We start from the raw sequence: 15,669 nt of genomic DNA on the forward strand, positions 1-15,669 counted from the left end.
GAGGGAATAAGCCTCAAGATGACCTGACATTTGGGGAAATGACACGCTGTCCCTACTCTCATCAAAGAAGGCCTTAAAGAGTTCCCTTGTGGTTCAATGGGTTAAGGAACTGGCGTTGCCACTGCTGCAGCTCGGGTTGCTGCTATGGTACAGGTTCAATCCCCGGCCCGGGAATTTTCACATGCTGCAGGCATGGTGAATGAAGGAAAAGAAAGAAAGAAAGAGAGAAAGGAAGAAAGCAGGAGAGAAAAGAAGAAAAGGGAAGAAAGAAAGAGCAAAAAGAAAGCATGTAAAGCTGTATTCAGAGTGAGGAAGGGAGGCCTCAGTCTGAGGGAGGCAGTGTCACAGCAGGGACAGAAGAGCAGGCATTGCTATCTGGCTCCCTTGCTGCTTGCTGTCCCTTCTTTCCTGCCAAGGGGAAGGGTCTTCGGTTCGGGTGCAGGCAGGGAGCTCACAGGAGGGATGGGCGTGGAAGACGGGAGGCAGTGGAGAGAGGTGGGGGGCCCACCTGCATCCTGAGAGATGTGTTGGTTCACGGGTTCCATAAATACTGACTGAGCACCGACCATGGGTCTTGATACTGTGCCAGTGCTGAGCTGGAGCAGTGGAAGAAACAAAGTCCCTGTGCTCACAGGACTCAGGGTAAAGAATAAACAAATCAATGTATGCTCAATGGTGGTCAATGCTGAGAGCAAAAATAAAGGCAAGGAGGAGTTCCCATTGTGCCTCAGCGGAAAGGAATCTACCTACCATTCGTGAGGATGCAGTTTTGATCCCTGGCCTCACTCAGTGGGTGAAGGATCTGGCGTTGCCATGAGCTGTAGTGTAGGTTGCAGATGTGGCTTGGGTCTGGAATTGCTGTGGCTGTGGCGTACGCGGGTGGCTACAGCTCCAATTTGACTCCTAGCCTGGGAATCCCCATATACCATGGGTGTGGCCCTAAAAAGATAAGTGAATCAATAAAAGGAGATTGTGATCGAATTAAGTGGGTGCTGGAAGAGGGCTGACATGTCAGGGAGAGTAGTCAGGGAAGGCCTTTGATGAGGTGAGCAGAGAGATGAATGAATGAGGCAGGTGGCTGCAGGGAATAAAGTGTCCTAGACAGAAAGAGATGTCAATGAAAAGGCCTGTGGTGGGAGTAGGCTCGATGTATTTAAGTAAAAGCAAGGAGACCCTTGCGGTGGAGACACGCAGGGGGTCCAGATGAGGTCAGGGGTGGAGGCATAGCCTCCCTGTGGCCATCAGGAGTACTTTGGACTTGATGCCAGGTGCTGGGGGAAGCCATTGATGAATAGACTTACCTCAGAAGAGCTGCTGGCCTTTGATTTTACCCAAAGGAGAAAAAGGTAAATTCTTTTTTTTTTTTTGTCTTTTTGCCATTTCTAGGGCCCCTCCTGTGGCATATGGAGTTTCCCAGGCTAGGGGTCTAATCAGAGCTGTAGCCACCAGCCTATGCCAGAGCCACAGCAATGTGGAATCCGAGCCTCATCTGCAACCTACACCACAGCTCACGGCAACGCTGGATCGTTAACCCACCGAGCAAGGCCAAGGACCGAACCCACAACCTCGTGGTTCCTAGTTGGATTTGTTAACCACTGCGCCACGAAGGGAACTCTAAAAGGTAAATTCTGAAAAGAACAATTTGATATCCATGCATGGCAAGTTCCAGAACAGGTTTCTAGTTGGGTGACTGTGACCATTTAGCAAAAAATTAAGCTGTGATCCTTGAACACCAGCCAAACTCCCTCTCCCCTCCACCATTGTAACTGGATGGCCCCAGATCATTTATCTTGATCTAGCAAAGCATTTGGCATTGTCCTTATAGACAAGACAGAAATGTGAATTGGATGATAGCAACTCAGATTTAAAACTGAACAATTAAAAATAAATAAATAAATATAAAACTGAACAATTTTGATAAAGCTGAAGGAGATCTCTAGGGAATTGTCCCAAAGCTCCATCCCTGGGCTGCCTGGGAAAAAAGGCAGTGAAGCTCCTCTTCACCCTGCAGGTGGCTGCTGGCTGGGATGAGAGGCAGCTCCAAAACAATGGGTGACTGAAGCAGATTCATGGCAGCCTTGACAGACTGGAAAATTGGGTTGAAACCAACGAGATGAAATTCACCAGGAATGAGTGCTAAATCCTGCCTTGAGGTTGTGAAAAAATTGGTTACATAAGAATAGGACTGGGAAATCTGATTACATGGAAACTTATGAGAAAGAGAGGGGAAAAAAGGAGGAAGGGAAAGAGAAAGAAGACAAGAGAGGAAGGAAAAATAGAAGGAAGAAAGAAAGGAGGGAAAGAAGGAGGAAGGAAGAGAGGGAGGAAGGAAGGAATGAGGAAGAATCGGGTGGTTTTATTCACAAGCTCATAACAATGTGTCTTTAAGTCATTAGACTCAACTAGGGTACCCAACCAGAAGAAAAGCCTGACCTCTGGGGGATGGAGTTCCTTGCCTTAGATACAAAGTCCACTCCAGGTCACCACACTGTGAGAAAGAGGTGACAAGCCAGAGAGAACCAGGAAAGGGGGATGGATATCAGATTAGATGAGGATCTGACCACCCAGAAGCTGGATGATGAGGAAACCCAGAAACTGAAAAGAAAGAGAGCTTGGCTGGAGCCTGGGCAGGCTTCCAGTTTGGGGTTCAAATGTGAGGTTCAGTGGCTAAGGAATTAGGAAAAGACTCCGTTTGGCATTCATTAACTAGAACTAGAGGGACCAACCTGTGATTCTCAGTGGGAGAGAACGGCTGCTTCCATATCTAGAATTTCCTAAGCATCGTGTTTGCTCAGCCATGAATCTTATTACGTGCGAGGTGGTGAGCTCCCCCTTCGCCCTGGCCCAACAATAGTACCATTTACTGTGCCCCTGCTAAACATTCAAGCACGTGCTAAACACTTTACTTCATTATCTCATTTAATCGTTACAATAACCTCTCCAGGTAGAGCTTATTACAACTCTCATTTTAAAGGCTGTGGATCAGAAGGCTAAATCACTTGCCTATGGCTCAAGAAGAGGGAGAAGCTAGACGAGAACGGGGTGATTCCTAAGGGGGCTGAGCCCTACCTTCCCAGCATTGCGCAGAAAACTGGGCAGTTCTCACACTTTTTGGAAACACTCATGACCAACTCTATGTTGTAAGCAATAGCCATTCTCCCTCCCCAATTTTTGCACCAAATTTCCAGGGCTCTGAAACTCCGAGAATCTCGGTCATTGGACCCTATTCGATACACTCCCTTGCACCTGGGGGTCTAGGCGCCTAGTGGGGTCTGCGGGGTGGGCTGCGGACTGACAGTGCCAGCGGGTGGCGGGCGGAGCGGGGCGGCGAGGGGGCGGTGCCCGGAGGCCCGCGGGGCGGGGCGCCGCCTGCAGGGGGCGCTGGCGGAGGCTCCGGGCGGAGACAATCGCGCCCAGCGGCCGCCGCAGCCAGAGCGGGAGCCCGAACGGCGCGGAGCGGCGCAGAGCTGGGGCTGAGCGGGGCCGGCCGAGCGGGGCCGGGCGGGAGCCATGGGCCGCTAGGGCCGGGCCGAGCCCCGCGATGCCGCCGCCGAGTGGCCCCAGCGTCCTCGCGCGGCTGCTGCCGCTGCTGGGGCTGCTGCTCGGCGGCGCCTCCCGGGCTCCCGGCAAGTCGCCGCCGGAGCCCCCCAGCCCACAGGGTGAGTCTTGGCCGGGAGGGGCAGCGATCGCGGGCCTGCGCCCCCCCCGCCCCGATTAGGCCCCCTCCCGCCAGCCCCCTCTTCGCCGCGCTCATGAATTGGGGGTATTCTATTCCCTGAATTTGGGTGGGGGAAGCTGGGCGACCTGGGGTCGGCGCTTCTGGGGGAGAGGAGGGAGGGAAAAGGAGACCGTCGGGCGGGGGTCTCGAGGAGACACAATGGGGAGGGCTGGGGTCCTCGGGCTCCGCGCCGCCGCCCCCTCCCGCCTTGTTTTTCTCCCTCTTGGTCCGCGAGGCGCTGCCGCCTGAGCCATTGTCTATCGAAGACACCCGCCCAGGGGCGGGCTGGGGCGGGCGCCCGCTCCGCAGCCCCCTGCGGGTTTCTCGCTCCCGACCCCGACTGCGTGGGGCGCAGGCAGCGGTTGCCACCCTGGGCCGGGACGGGGGCTGGGCGCCTAGAGCTGGGTTTGAAGGGGGGAGGAGGGAGGGAGTGAGGTGGTAGGCGGGTTGACTGCTCAAATGGGGTTCTTTGCCCTGGAGCCTGACAGCGCCCAGGTGGCCCCCCAGATTTAAAATCTGAAGTGCACCAAAGAAACGCTGATCAGCCCATGACGGAGGAGGGGCTGCAGATGAGGAGGGGGTCTGGAAAAAGGGGTGCGTTGTGGTTCCCAGCTCAAGGCGCATGGCAGGGCTGGGGTGGCGGAGCCATGCTGAGCTGGCTGACTGGCTGTGGGCAGTGCCGGCTGGGAAGGCAGGTGCCTGGGTCCTGGTCCAGCAGACCTCCAGCCACTCCTGTCCCCAGCCCTCCCCCAGGTCAGCCCCTTCTCGTCTCACCTCTCCATCGCGGTGGAGGAGACCCTCCCAGCGCCTCGAGGGCCCAGGTGGGTGTGTGAGGTGGGGGCGGGGTCTCCTGCAGCGGGAGAGGGCGGGAGAGCTTGACCAGGACTCCCTACCCTTCGCCTAGGTCCTGGGGGGGGGCCCCTCGGGGGGGCCTCCAGCCGCTCCAGCCCTGCACCGCCTCCCAGGCCCTGGCCCCAGTCACCCCAGCTACTGTTCCCTCCACTCCTGCCTCGGGGCCCCATCTCTGCCTGAAATGGTGCTCTCCACTTTTCACCTCCCCAGCAAGGAGCTGGCAGGAAAAGCAGGGGGGAAAGCAGTCTGGTTGAGGGAAGTGGGGTCCGGATGAAGGGAGGGGGTCGGATTTCCTCCTGGACTGAGGCAGGGCTGAAGCCTGGACAGGCGGATGCTGTCTGGAATGTCAGGCTTTGAGGAATGGGGAAGGATCTCCCTGGCCTTGGGTCTTCTCTGCTCTTTGCAGTAGAGGAGGCTTTGATGGGTAGGAAGAGGCCCTGGATTTTGTTTTGTTTTGTTTTGTTTTCCAGGAAGCTTCTCCCTCCAGTCCTGCACCCCAGGGGAAGGAGCCCAGGGAATTGGCTGGAATAGAGCCACTAGAGGGGGGTTCTCCCAGGCTGCTGGCCGGTGGCCTGGGTTGCAGGGAAGGCAGAAGGGACTCTGCTAGGCACCTGCCCACCCCCTCCCCAGCTTGGTACCGAGGCCTCTTCAGGCCTTATCTGTCCATCCTTGTACTGTGTTCCCTGGATTCCCTCCCTTTTCTGAGGCTCTGGCCCTTGAACCCAAGGCCTTCCTTCAAAGGACCATATTCCAGACTCCTAGGTCCTATCTTCCCAGCTGTTCCATCCAGCTGCTCCTCGCCTGGGGTGGGGAGTCAGCCAGCCCCTCTAGCTTCTCAGAATTCTTGCTGCATGGTGGTGGAGGAGGGGAGGGGAGGGGAGGGGAGAGTGCCCCTTCCCAGAGATCAGGAAAGGGTCCAGTGTGTGCACCCACCGACCAAACTGGGCTCTGGCCTGGAGGCGAGAAGGAGGTGGGCTCGGGAGAACAGCTGGATGGGATGCCAAGATCAGGCGTGGCGCTGGCCCTGGGGTTGGCTGAAAGCCTGAGATAAGACACCTGTCGCTGTTGAGTGTCAGGCTCCACCCGTGAGGCCCCCTGACCTCCTCGTGCTCTGCTGCCCCCAGCTCTGGGCTCTTCCTTCTGAATCTGGACCCTCCTAGGTCTGTGTTCAGCACCCAGCCCATCCCCCACCTTCCTCCTGGGCCTCGCACGGAGGCCTGTGTACCTTTTCAGGCGTGACGCCTACTCCCATGATGAGCAGCAAGGTAGGGGTGAGGCATATTCTTGAGGGGGCCTCACTGAGTGGGCAGGGGTAGATGGTGCTGTGGCAGAGAGGCTGCCTGTGGAATCCATGAGAACAGCTCAAGGCCTGATCCCTCTCCTGTCACCCCGTCTGAGCTCAGGACAACCTGCAGGCCCATCTTGGCTGGACCATCCTGGAGCCAGGGACAGAGGTGCCTGGAAAGCAAGCCTCGGACTCCCCTTCCCAGCTCCCTCCACACTAGTTTCCCTTGGGCCCTTGTCGGCCCCCCCAGATCTCCTTCCCCTTGCCAGGGCCCCTGCTCCCTGCCCATCTCCTGGGAGGAATGAGGGCGTTGCTATGGCGACTGACTGTAGCTGACCAACTGGGAGGGGGCTGGCGGTCCATGTGAGGGGGAGGGGGCGGGAGATATTTGTTCAGCTTAGAGGTTGGGGCGAGTCCCTAAATCTGAAGGGAAATGGGCATGTGCAAAGGATTCTGGGAAGAGGATGAATGATGGGAATGCTCAAACCCATAGTGTCCGCTTCTCATTTTTTTTTCTTGAGAACCCAAACTGGCCCAACCGACCCTCTTCCCTTCCAAGTAGCTGAATCCTGACCACTCTCATCTCCACTTGCAGATCCCTGGCTTTCCAGTCATTCGTCTTTTCTCAGCCCTCCTTCCCTCTTCTCTCCCAGACACCAGCCCGATAGGGAGGGTCCAGTGCTTAAGAATCTGGGTCTAGGAGTTCCCGTGGTGGCTCAGTGGGTTACTAACCCAACTAGTATCCATGAGGATGCAGGCCCGATCCCTGGCCTCATTCAGTGGGCTAAGGATCCAGCATTGCTGCAAGCCGAAGCATAGGTCGCAGATGTGGCTCAGATCCCGTGTTGTGGTGCTTGTGGTATAGGCCAGCAGCTGAAGCTCCACTTAGACCCCCTAGCCTGGGAACTTCCTTATGCTGCTGATGTGGCCTTAAAAAGGAAAAAAATAAATAAATAAAGCATTTGGGTCTAGATGGAATTCTTTTGGATGCAGCGGGTTGAGGATCCAGCATTGTCATTGTAGTGGCTTGGGTCGCTGCTGTGGCACAAGTTCAATCCTTGGCCCAGGAACTTCCACATGCTGCAGGTGTGGCCAAAAAAACCCAAAACAATTGGGGTCTAGAGACAGACTCCCAGGTTTGGATCCCAGACCACCCACTTAGCTGTGGTGCAAGTATCTAAACTCTTTGAGCCTCACTTTCTTTATCTGTAAAATGGGCTAAGAGCATATTTTTGAGTCTGATTCATCATTGACTGTAAGATATACCATTATTTATTTCATGTGCCAGCAAAAACGGAACAAAATGCTGCTGGTTATAATTATGACATCATCGATCATAGGCATAGCCAGTGTTCAGAAGTGTTAAAATGTCCAAAAGTGCATGAGTTATACTTGATGAAATGTGCTAATAGTACCATCTACTTTACCAGCTGAGGTGAGGTTAAAATGAGGGCTCTGTAAATGCTGGCTCCTATCATTCCTTGCCTAGCCCGGGGCCCAAAGCCCCTCCCAAACCCCCCTCCCCTCCTCTGACCCCAAGGCTCCCGTCATTCTCTCTTTCCCCCTCCCTCCTCCTCACCGTCCTCACCCATCTTGCCCACAGAGATCCTGATCAAGGTGCAGGTGTATGTGAGTGGGGAACTGGTGCCCTTGGCCCGGGCCTCAGTGGATGTGTTTGGGAACCGGATGCTGCTGGCCGCTGGCACCACGGACTCAGAGGGCGTGGCCACACTGCCCCTCAGCTACCGCTTGGGCACCTGGGTGCTGGTCACTGCTGCCCGCCCTGGCTTCCTCACCAACTCTGTGCCCTGGCGTGTTGACAAGCTGCCCTGTGAGTGCAGGGGCAGCTGGAGGGGGGGGGGGGCAGCAGCTGACCCCATCAGCCCCTTCCCAGAATAGTCCTCGGGGGTGGAGGGGCTAGGCTTTCCAGCAGCTGCTGCATGGGCTGGGGTACCCGGAGGGGGCTGAGGGAGGATGAAGTCACTGGGATTCAGACGGTGGGAGCGCCCAGCCTAGGGGAGGGGAGGCTTTCTCTGGAGCTGACAGGCCACCCCTCCCACAGTGTATGCATCAGTCAGCCTCTACCTGCTCCCCGAGCGGCCGGCCACCCTCATCCTCTATGAGGACCTGGTGCACATCCTCTTGGGCTCTCCTGGTAAGCCGCCCCCCTCTCTGTGCCCACCCCACTTCTGCCCACACCAGCTCCTCTTCCTTCTCCCTGACTTGGATATAGAGAACTCCACCCCGCCACAGGTTAGCTGATGCCCTTGGGAAAGTCACTTAACCTCTCTGAGCCTTAGCTTGTTCATCCCTAAGATGTGGCTATTGATAGTATCTACCTTGTCAAATCGAGGTCAGGATTAAATAGCATGCAAAAAACAGCACAGAAGGTGGTCAATAAATATTTCTTGTTATTGGGGCTTCTCGTGGTTTCTATTCTCTCTCTATTCCTACCATTAGAATTCCCACCTCCTGCCACCTTATGTGCAGTGGATCTACACGTACTTCTTATGCACCTACTGGGCGCCTGGCTATGTGAGAAGCTGGGGTCATTCCACAGCCATAGAATACCTGTCAAGTGCAAGGCCAGGAGCAGCACTGCTATGGCCCTTGTCTATCCCCTGGGCTTTCAGTCTCACCCAGCAATACTTCCTGCAGCACCTGCGCTGTGCCAGGTATTGCGGGGGGAGAGGGGTGGTGCTGGGGGATAACGGTGAGGAAAAGAAGACCATTTTCTTGCCTCGTGGAGTTCACCGACGACTAGGACGATAGATAAACAGATCGTTGCCAACCCTGAAACAATCACAGAGCCGGCAGGGCAGTGGAATGGAGGGCAGCTGCCCCCAACACCGAGGCCACCCTGGGGAGTATAGCAGGGCCAGAGGATTTGGCAACGGGAGCTGCGGGATCTGGAGCTGAAGGGAGAACAAAGTCACCTTCACCGGGGAAGGATCAAGATGCCAGGGCACGGGGGCACTGTGAGGTGCAGGGGACACTCCTGCCTGGCTCTGAGGGGTGGTACAGACTGGCTGGTGAAGCTGGGTAGAGGGTAGGCTCTACCTGGCTGGTACTAGGGAGCCATGGTGGGTTTTGGAGGGGAACCTCCTCTCCCTAATTTATATTCTTAGCTCGAGCCCTTGTTCCCGAATTACTATTCTTGTTTGCTCATCCTCCTTTCTCTGATCCAGAAGCTTCTAAAATGGCTTTGGAGGTTTCTGAAATGCCACATGAACCCTTTGTTACCCCCTAGTTTAAAGCCCTCCCACGGCTCCCGCTGCTTTCTGCGGAAAGCCTCGACTCTTTCACAAAGCTGGCAGCACCCTCCAGGATCTGGCCTGCCTCCCACTCCAGTCACCTGCAGTCCCCCACCAGCAAGCTGCCTCCGAGCCCCTGGGTCTTGCTCCTGTCAGTGCTGGAAGTCCCTCTCCACTGTCTTTCCTGAGTCTTACTCATCCTGTAAGGCTCCACAGGGTGCTCCCGAGCGGGGCGGACCAAACTCTCCTTGCACCTGAGTATTTTAGTGGCGAGGCAGGATGGAGGGGGGGTGGGGAGGATGGGCCCTGACACCAGACTGCCGGGGCTTCAATCGTTGGGCTCCAGGCTTGGGACCTTGGGCAAGTTACTGAACTTCTCCTGACTCCATTTCTGCATCTATAAAATGGGCATCTACCTCGGAGGCTGTCGTGTGAATTACAGGGGTTAGTATGGGTACCCTGCTTAGAACAGTGCCCAGCATATCTGAAAGCTTAATAAGTGTCGGCTATGACTATATTACACTGGAATATTGTTTATAGGTCCCCTCTCCTCCAAGAGAGCAAACACACACACACACATACACACATAAACCTAAGCTGTCAAATGCAGTAGCCACTAGCCAGATGTAACTATTTAAACTTGAAGAAATTGTAGTTCCCATCGTGGCGCAGTGGTTAATGAATCCGACTAGGAACCATGAGGTTGCGGGTTCGGTCCCTGCCCTTGCTCAGTGGGTTAATGATCCGGCGTTGTCGTGAGCTGTGGCGTAGGTTGCAGACATGGCTCAGATCCCGCATTGCTGTGGCTGTGGTGTAGGCCGGCGGCTACAGCTCCGGTTTGACCCCTAGCTTAGGAACCTCCCTATGCTGCAGATGCGGCCCTAAAAAGACAAACAAATAAATAAAAATTTTTTAATTAATTTGTTTGTTTACTTATTTATTTTTTCTTTTTAGAGCTGTACCCATGGTATAGGGAGGTTCCCAGGCTAGGGGTCAAGCCGGAGCTACAGCTGCCGGCCTACACCACAGCCACAGCAACTCGGGATCCGAGCCACATCTTCGACCTACACCACAGCTCACGACAACACCAGATGTTTAACACTGAGCGAGACCAGGGATTGAACCTGCAACCTCATGGTTCCTAGTCAGATTCGTTTCCACTGCACCACAATGGGAACTCCCACTAAACATTTTATTTATTTTATTATTTTTATTATTATTATTGTCTTTTTATGGCCACGCCCACAGCACATGGAGGTTCCCAGGCTAGGGGTCTAATCGGAGCTACAGCTGCCAGCCTACACAAGAGCCACAGCAACCCCAGATCCGAGCCACGTCTTCGACTACACCACAGCTCACAGCAATGCCGGATCCTTAACCCACTGATCGAGGCCAGGGATCGAACCTGAAACCTCATGGTTCCTAGTCGGATTTGTTTCCGCTGCACCACAACGGGAAGTCCTAAACTTTTTAGAATTAAAAGTAAATGCAGGAACTCCAGTTGTGGCTCAATAGTTAATGAACCTGACCAGGATCCATGAGGACGCAGGTTTGATCCCTGGCCTCATTCAGTGGGTTAAGGATCTGGTGTTGCCCTGAGCTGTAGTGTAAGTCACAGATAAGGCTCGGATCCTGCGTTGCTGTGGCTCTGGTGCAGGCCGATGGCTTCAGCTCTGATTAGATCCCTAGCCTGGGAACCTCCATGTGCCAAGGATGTGGCCCTAAAAAGACAAAAAAAAAAAAAAAAACCCACTGCAGTCCTCTAGTCCTACTAGCTGCATGTCAAGTGTTTAATAGCCAAGTGTGTTCGAGCGGGAACTTTAACAGGCAGCACAGACCTAGAACCTTTCCATCCATATCAGAAAGTTCTAACGGGTCCTGCAGTGAACAGTGCTGCACTAGACTGTGAAGTTGAAAGCAGGGAATTGTGAATTGCATCTTATTCATCTTTGTATCCCAGCACCTAACATAGGACCTGCCACACACCAGGCAACAATAACTGTTTGAGGACCTGAACCTTGTCATTTTATAAGTGAACATGGAAACAGTGTTTCAGAGAGAGCAAGTAACTTGCTCAGGGCCACACAGCCAAGGACAAGGAGATTTGGAGTTCAGGACCCTTCTAGGTGAACATTCCAAGACTGCCCAGTTGCCTCCCTAGGCCACCACCTTCCCTGGGCTTCCCAAGAGGCCTGACCCACTGGCTCCTCTTCTCTGTAGATACTTGCTTTCTGCTCTGGTCCCTGGGGAACCTTGATCCTGGCCAGGTCACTGCAGCCCCTCTCTCCATCCAGGTGCCCGCTCCCAGCCCTGGGTGCAGTTCCAGCGCCGGGCTGCCCGCTTGCCTGTCAGCTCTACCTACAGCCAGCTCTGGGCCTCGCTCACACCTGCCAGCACCCAGCAGGAAATGCGGGCTTTCCCTGCGTTCCTGGGCACAGACGCCTCCAGCTCAGGTATGCTGGATGCCAGCCATGGAAGGGGTGTTTCCCCACCAGGATTTAAACCCTCGGCCTGGAGTTCCCGCTGTGGCTCAGCAGTAACAAACCCGACTAGTATCCATGAAAATGTGGGTTCAATCCTGGCCCAGCCCAGTGAGTTAAGGACCCAGTATTGATGTCACAGATGTATCTTGGCTCTGGCGTTGCTGTGGCTCTGGCGTAGGCGAGCAGCTGCAGTTCTGATTCGACCCCTAGCCTGGGAACTTCCATATGCCATGGGTGCGGCCCTAAAAAGACACAAAGAAACAATCAAACCAAAAAAACCACCTCAGCCCTTGTGTCCTCTTCCCCCAGGCAATGGCTCCTGGCTGGAGCTGATGCCTGTGGCTGCTGTGAGCGTGCACCTGCTGGCAGGTAATGGGACAGAGGTGCCCCTCTCAGGCCCCATTCACCTGTCCCTGCCTGTGCCCTCAGAGCCTCGTGCCCTTGCTGTGGGCACCAGCATCCCGGCCTGGAGGTTCGACCCCAAGAGTGGTGAGTATCTGGGCGGGGCGGGCGGGTGCTGGAATCTGGGGAAAGAAAGAGGGACCGAAGTTGGAGGACACTGAGCTTGCCCCCCCCCCCCGCCCCGCAGGGCTGTGGGTGCGCAATGGCACTGGTGTGATCCGGAAGGAAGGCCGGCAGCTCTACTGGACCTTCATCTCCCCCCAGCTGGGGTACTGGGCTGCTGCCATGGCCTCCCCCACATCTGGTGAGAGTGGGGGGACAGCAGGGCCGGGGGGGGGGGTGGAAGTAGGAGGGGAGGCTGGGGGCGTGGATGCTTTCTGAAGGGCAAGAGGACATCCACACCTGGCAGTGCTAAGCCCTTGCCTGGCACAGGGCTGGTCACCATCACGTCTGGCATCCAGGACATCGGCACCTACCACACCATCTTCCTGCTCACCATCCTGGCAGCCCTGGCCCTACTGGTACTCATTCTGCTGTGTCTGCTCATCTACTACTGCAGGTGAGTACCCCCCACCCCCTCCAGCTGCCTCCCAGGCTCCCAGGCTCCTCTCATCACAGGCACTGACTGAGGCCTGGTCTCATGCTGGGCCCTCCAGCCCCAAAGATGCATAAAACACAACTCTGATCCTCAAGGCGCTGATAGGAAAGCACTGCATATGCACTTGCAACGACCAAAAGACTAGGAGTTCCCGTTATGGCTCAGTGGGTTAAGGACCCAAAATTGTCTCTCTGTGGATGCGGGTTCCATCCCTGGCCTCATTCAGTGGGTTTCAGATCGGGCATTGCCATGAGCTGCAGTGTAGGTTGAAGATACGGCTCAGATCCGGTGTTGCCACTGGCTGTGGCTTAGGCTGGAGGCTACAGCTGGGATTCAACCCACAGCCCAGGAACTTCCATGTGCCGCAGGTATGGCTGTAAAACAAAGACTGAAAGACTGGCAACTTCAGAGAAGTGGGAGGAGAGGAGGCAGGAGCTGCAGGCCCCTCAAAGATGACCTGCAGCTGCTCCCGCCACCCAGCCCTCTCTTCTTCTTCTTTTTCTTTTTCTTTCTTTCTTTCTTTTTTCTTTTTTCTTTTTTTTTTTTTTTTTTTGGCGACTTGGAGGCATATGGAGTTCTGGGGCCAGGGATCAGATCTGATCAGCAGTTGCTACCTAACCCACACCTGTGGCAACGCCGGATCCTTAACACACTATGCCAGGTTGGGGATTGAACCTGCAGCCCAGCACTCCCAAGAGGCTGCCAATCCCATTGTGCCAGAGCAGGAACTCCCAGCCCTCACTTCTAGGGGACCACAGGCCATACATGCCCCAGGCTGGCTTAAGTGGTCCTCCCAGGCTCTCACTGCACCTGCTATGTGCCAAGGATGACCCAAATGGGCACAGCGGCTGGCTGGACCTCCCACAGACATTCAAGCTCTTTCCCTCTCCCAGGACCCATCTGGGCTCCCCAACCCCTCTCCTGAGTCCCAGGCATTGTCCCCCAACTCCTCCAATTATCTCCATCCCTCATCTTGCAACTACAGTGGTTAGGGAGCTGCTCCAACCTCCATCCTCTCCTGATGGGGTCGGTCTGCCCCCTCTTCTCCAGAAGGCGCTGCCTGAAGCCGAGGCAACAGCACCGAAAGCTGCAGCTCTCCGGTCCCTCTGACGGAAACAAACGAGACCAGGCCACCTCGATGTCTCAGCTCCACCTCATCTGTGGGGGTCCCCTGGAGCCCGCCGCGTCGGGGGATCCCGAGGCTCCGCCTCCAGGCCCCCTCCACTCGGCCTTCTCCAGTTCCCGCGACTTGGCCGCCTCCAGGGACGACTTCTTCCGCGCCAAGCCGCGCTCCGCCAGCCGTCCGGCCGCCGAGCCCGCAGGTGCCCGCGGGGGCGAGGGCGGCGGGCTCAAGGGCGCCCGTTCCGTCGAGGGTCCTGGAGGGCTGGAGCCAGGCCTGGAGGAGTACCGGCGGGGGCCCCCGGGGACGGCGACCTTCCTGCAGGAGCCGCCCTCGCCGCCGCCGCCGCCCTTCGAGCACTACCTGGGCCACAAGGGGGCGGCCGAGAGCAAGACCCCCGACTTCCTGCTGTCGCAGTCGGTGGACCAGCTGGCGCGGCCGCCCTCGCTCAGCCAGGCTGGCCAGCTCATCTTCTGCGGCTCCATCGACCACCTTAAGGACAGCGTCTATCGCAACGTCATGCCCACCCTGGTGATTCCCGCGCACTACGTGCGCCTCGGCGGCGAGGCGGGCGCAACAGGTGCGGGCGACGAGCCGGCCCCGCCCGAGGGCGCGGCCCCCGGCCCGGCGCGCCCTTTTCCCCAGCCAGACCCCCAGCGCCCGCTGATGCCGGGCCACCCGAGCGCGGGGGGCGAGGGCGGCGGGGGTGGCGGCGGCGAGGGCTGGGGGGGTGGGCGCTCGGCACCAGTCAGCGGCTCGGTCACCATCCCGGTGCTGTTCAACGAGTCGACCATGGCGCAGCTCAACGGGGAGCTGCAGGCGCTGACCGAGAAGAAGCTGCTCGAACTGGGCGTGAAGCCTCACCCGCGCGCCTGGTTCGTGTCGCTCGACGGGCGCTCCAACTCGCAAGTGCGCCATTCTTACATCGACCTGCAGGCGGGCGGCGGCGGCCGAAGCACGGATGCCAGTCTGGACTCGGGCGTCGATGTGCACGAGGCACGGCCGGCGCGCCGCCGGCCCCTGCGGGAGGAGCGGGAGCGCGCCGCGGCCACAGCCCCGCCGCCGCCCCCGCCGCCCGCGCCCCCGCGCCTGGCTCTCAGCGAGGACACGGAGCCGAGCAGCAGCGAGAGCCGCACGGGCCTCTGCTCCCCAGAGGACAACTCGCTGACACCGCTGCTGGACGAGGTGGCGGCGCCCGAGGGCCGGGCGGCTACGGTACCCCGGGGGCGGGGCCGCAGCCGCGGGGACAGTTCCCGCAGCAGCGCCAGCGAGTTGCGGCGCGACTCGCTCACCAGCCCGGAGGACGAGCTGGGGGCGGAGGTGGGCGACGAAGCGGGCGACAAGAAGAGCCCCTGGCAGCGGCGGGAGGAGCGGCCGCTCATGGTGTTCAACGTCAAGTAGCCCCCGAGCCCGGCCTGGAGCCGCCTCCGGGCCGGGCCCCGCCCGCTCCACCTGGGCCCGCCCCCAGGGTGCGCGCCCCGGGGCTGTGCGGGGGTCCTCGCCCTTAGTCCCCCAGCCCCGGCCTGGAAAGACGCCCGGGGTGGGGCGGGGGGCTGCGGAGCTGTCCGGTGGTATGTGCTGGTTCATGTCTTGGGAGGGACCCCAGGTCTGCCTCCGAGAGGGAGGTGGGGGGGGGAGTCCAGATGCCCTTTGGGAGGTGCTGGGGAGGCGGGCTGGGTGGGGGGAAGCAGTGCCTGTATAAAGTGGCTGTACATAGAAAGCTCTATCGTGGGAAAGCAGGAGGGGCAACCGGGCCTCAGCGGCCAATGTGAGGGCTGGGAAGGGAGGGGGCATTCTAGCGGTCCCCTGGGAGGGGAAGGGGTGCTGCTGGCTGACAAACCCACCCCTGGGCTAAGAGGTCCCAGGACTGGAGGCTGGGGCGGCTCTGGGAACTAGGGGATAATGGGATGGGTTCGCTGTGGGCAACAGCAAATATAAAACTGGTGAGATTAACTTC

General features: G+C 57.5%; 1 protein-coding gene across 1 annotated transcript; it reads left to right on the plus strand.

Moving 5' to 3' along the window:
* Window positions 1-3,402: 3,402 nt before the first annotated feature.
* On the plus strand, window positions 3,403-15,665 carry FAM171A2 (family with sequence similarity 171 member A2). The gene is made up of 8 exons (XM_047757430.1): window positions 3,403-3,659; window positions 7,459-7,686; window positions 7,918-8,010; window positions 11,404-11,562; window positions 11,902-12,081; window positions 12,182-12,298; window positions 12,427-12,553; window positions 13,643-15,665. Exons 1-8 carry the CDS (start codon window positions 3,542-3,544, stop codon window positions 15,111-15,113), a joined length of 2,493 nt encoding a protein of 830 aa, XP_047613386.1. The 5' UTR covers window positions 3,403-3,541; the 3' UTR covers window positions 15,114-15,665.
* The last annotated feature ends 4 nt before the right edge of the window (window positions 15,666-15,669 follow it).

This window comes from Phacochoerus africanus, chromosome 14, assembly GCF_016906955.1.
Source record: "Phacochoerus africanus isolate WHEZ1 chromosome 14, ROS_Pafr_v1, whole genome shotgun sequence".
In the NCBI taxonomy this organism is placed as follows: domain Eukaryota; kingdom Metazoa; phylum Chordata; class Mammalia; order Artiodactyla; family Suidae; genus Phacochoerus; species Phacochoerus africanus.

Coding starts and splice junctions, on each gene's coding strand:
- FAM171A2 (XM_047757430.1), top strand. CDS start 3,542: ATGCCGCCGCCGAGTGGCCCCAGCGTCCTCGCGCGGCTGCTGCCGCTG. Junction 3,660..7,458: donor GGAGCCCCCCAGCCCACAGG/GTGAGTCTTGGC, acceptor TCTTGCCCACAG/AGATCCTGATCAAGGTGCAG. Junction 12,554..13,642: donor CTGCTCATCTACTACTGCAG/GTGAGTACCCCC, acceptor CCTCTTCTCCAG/AAGGCGCTGCCTGAAGCCGA.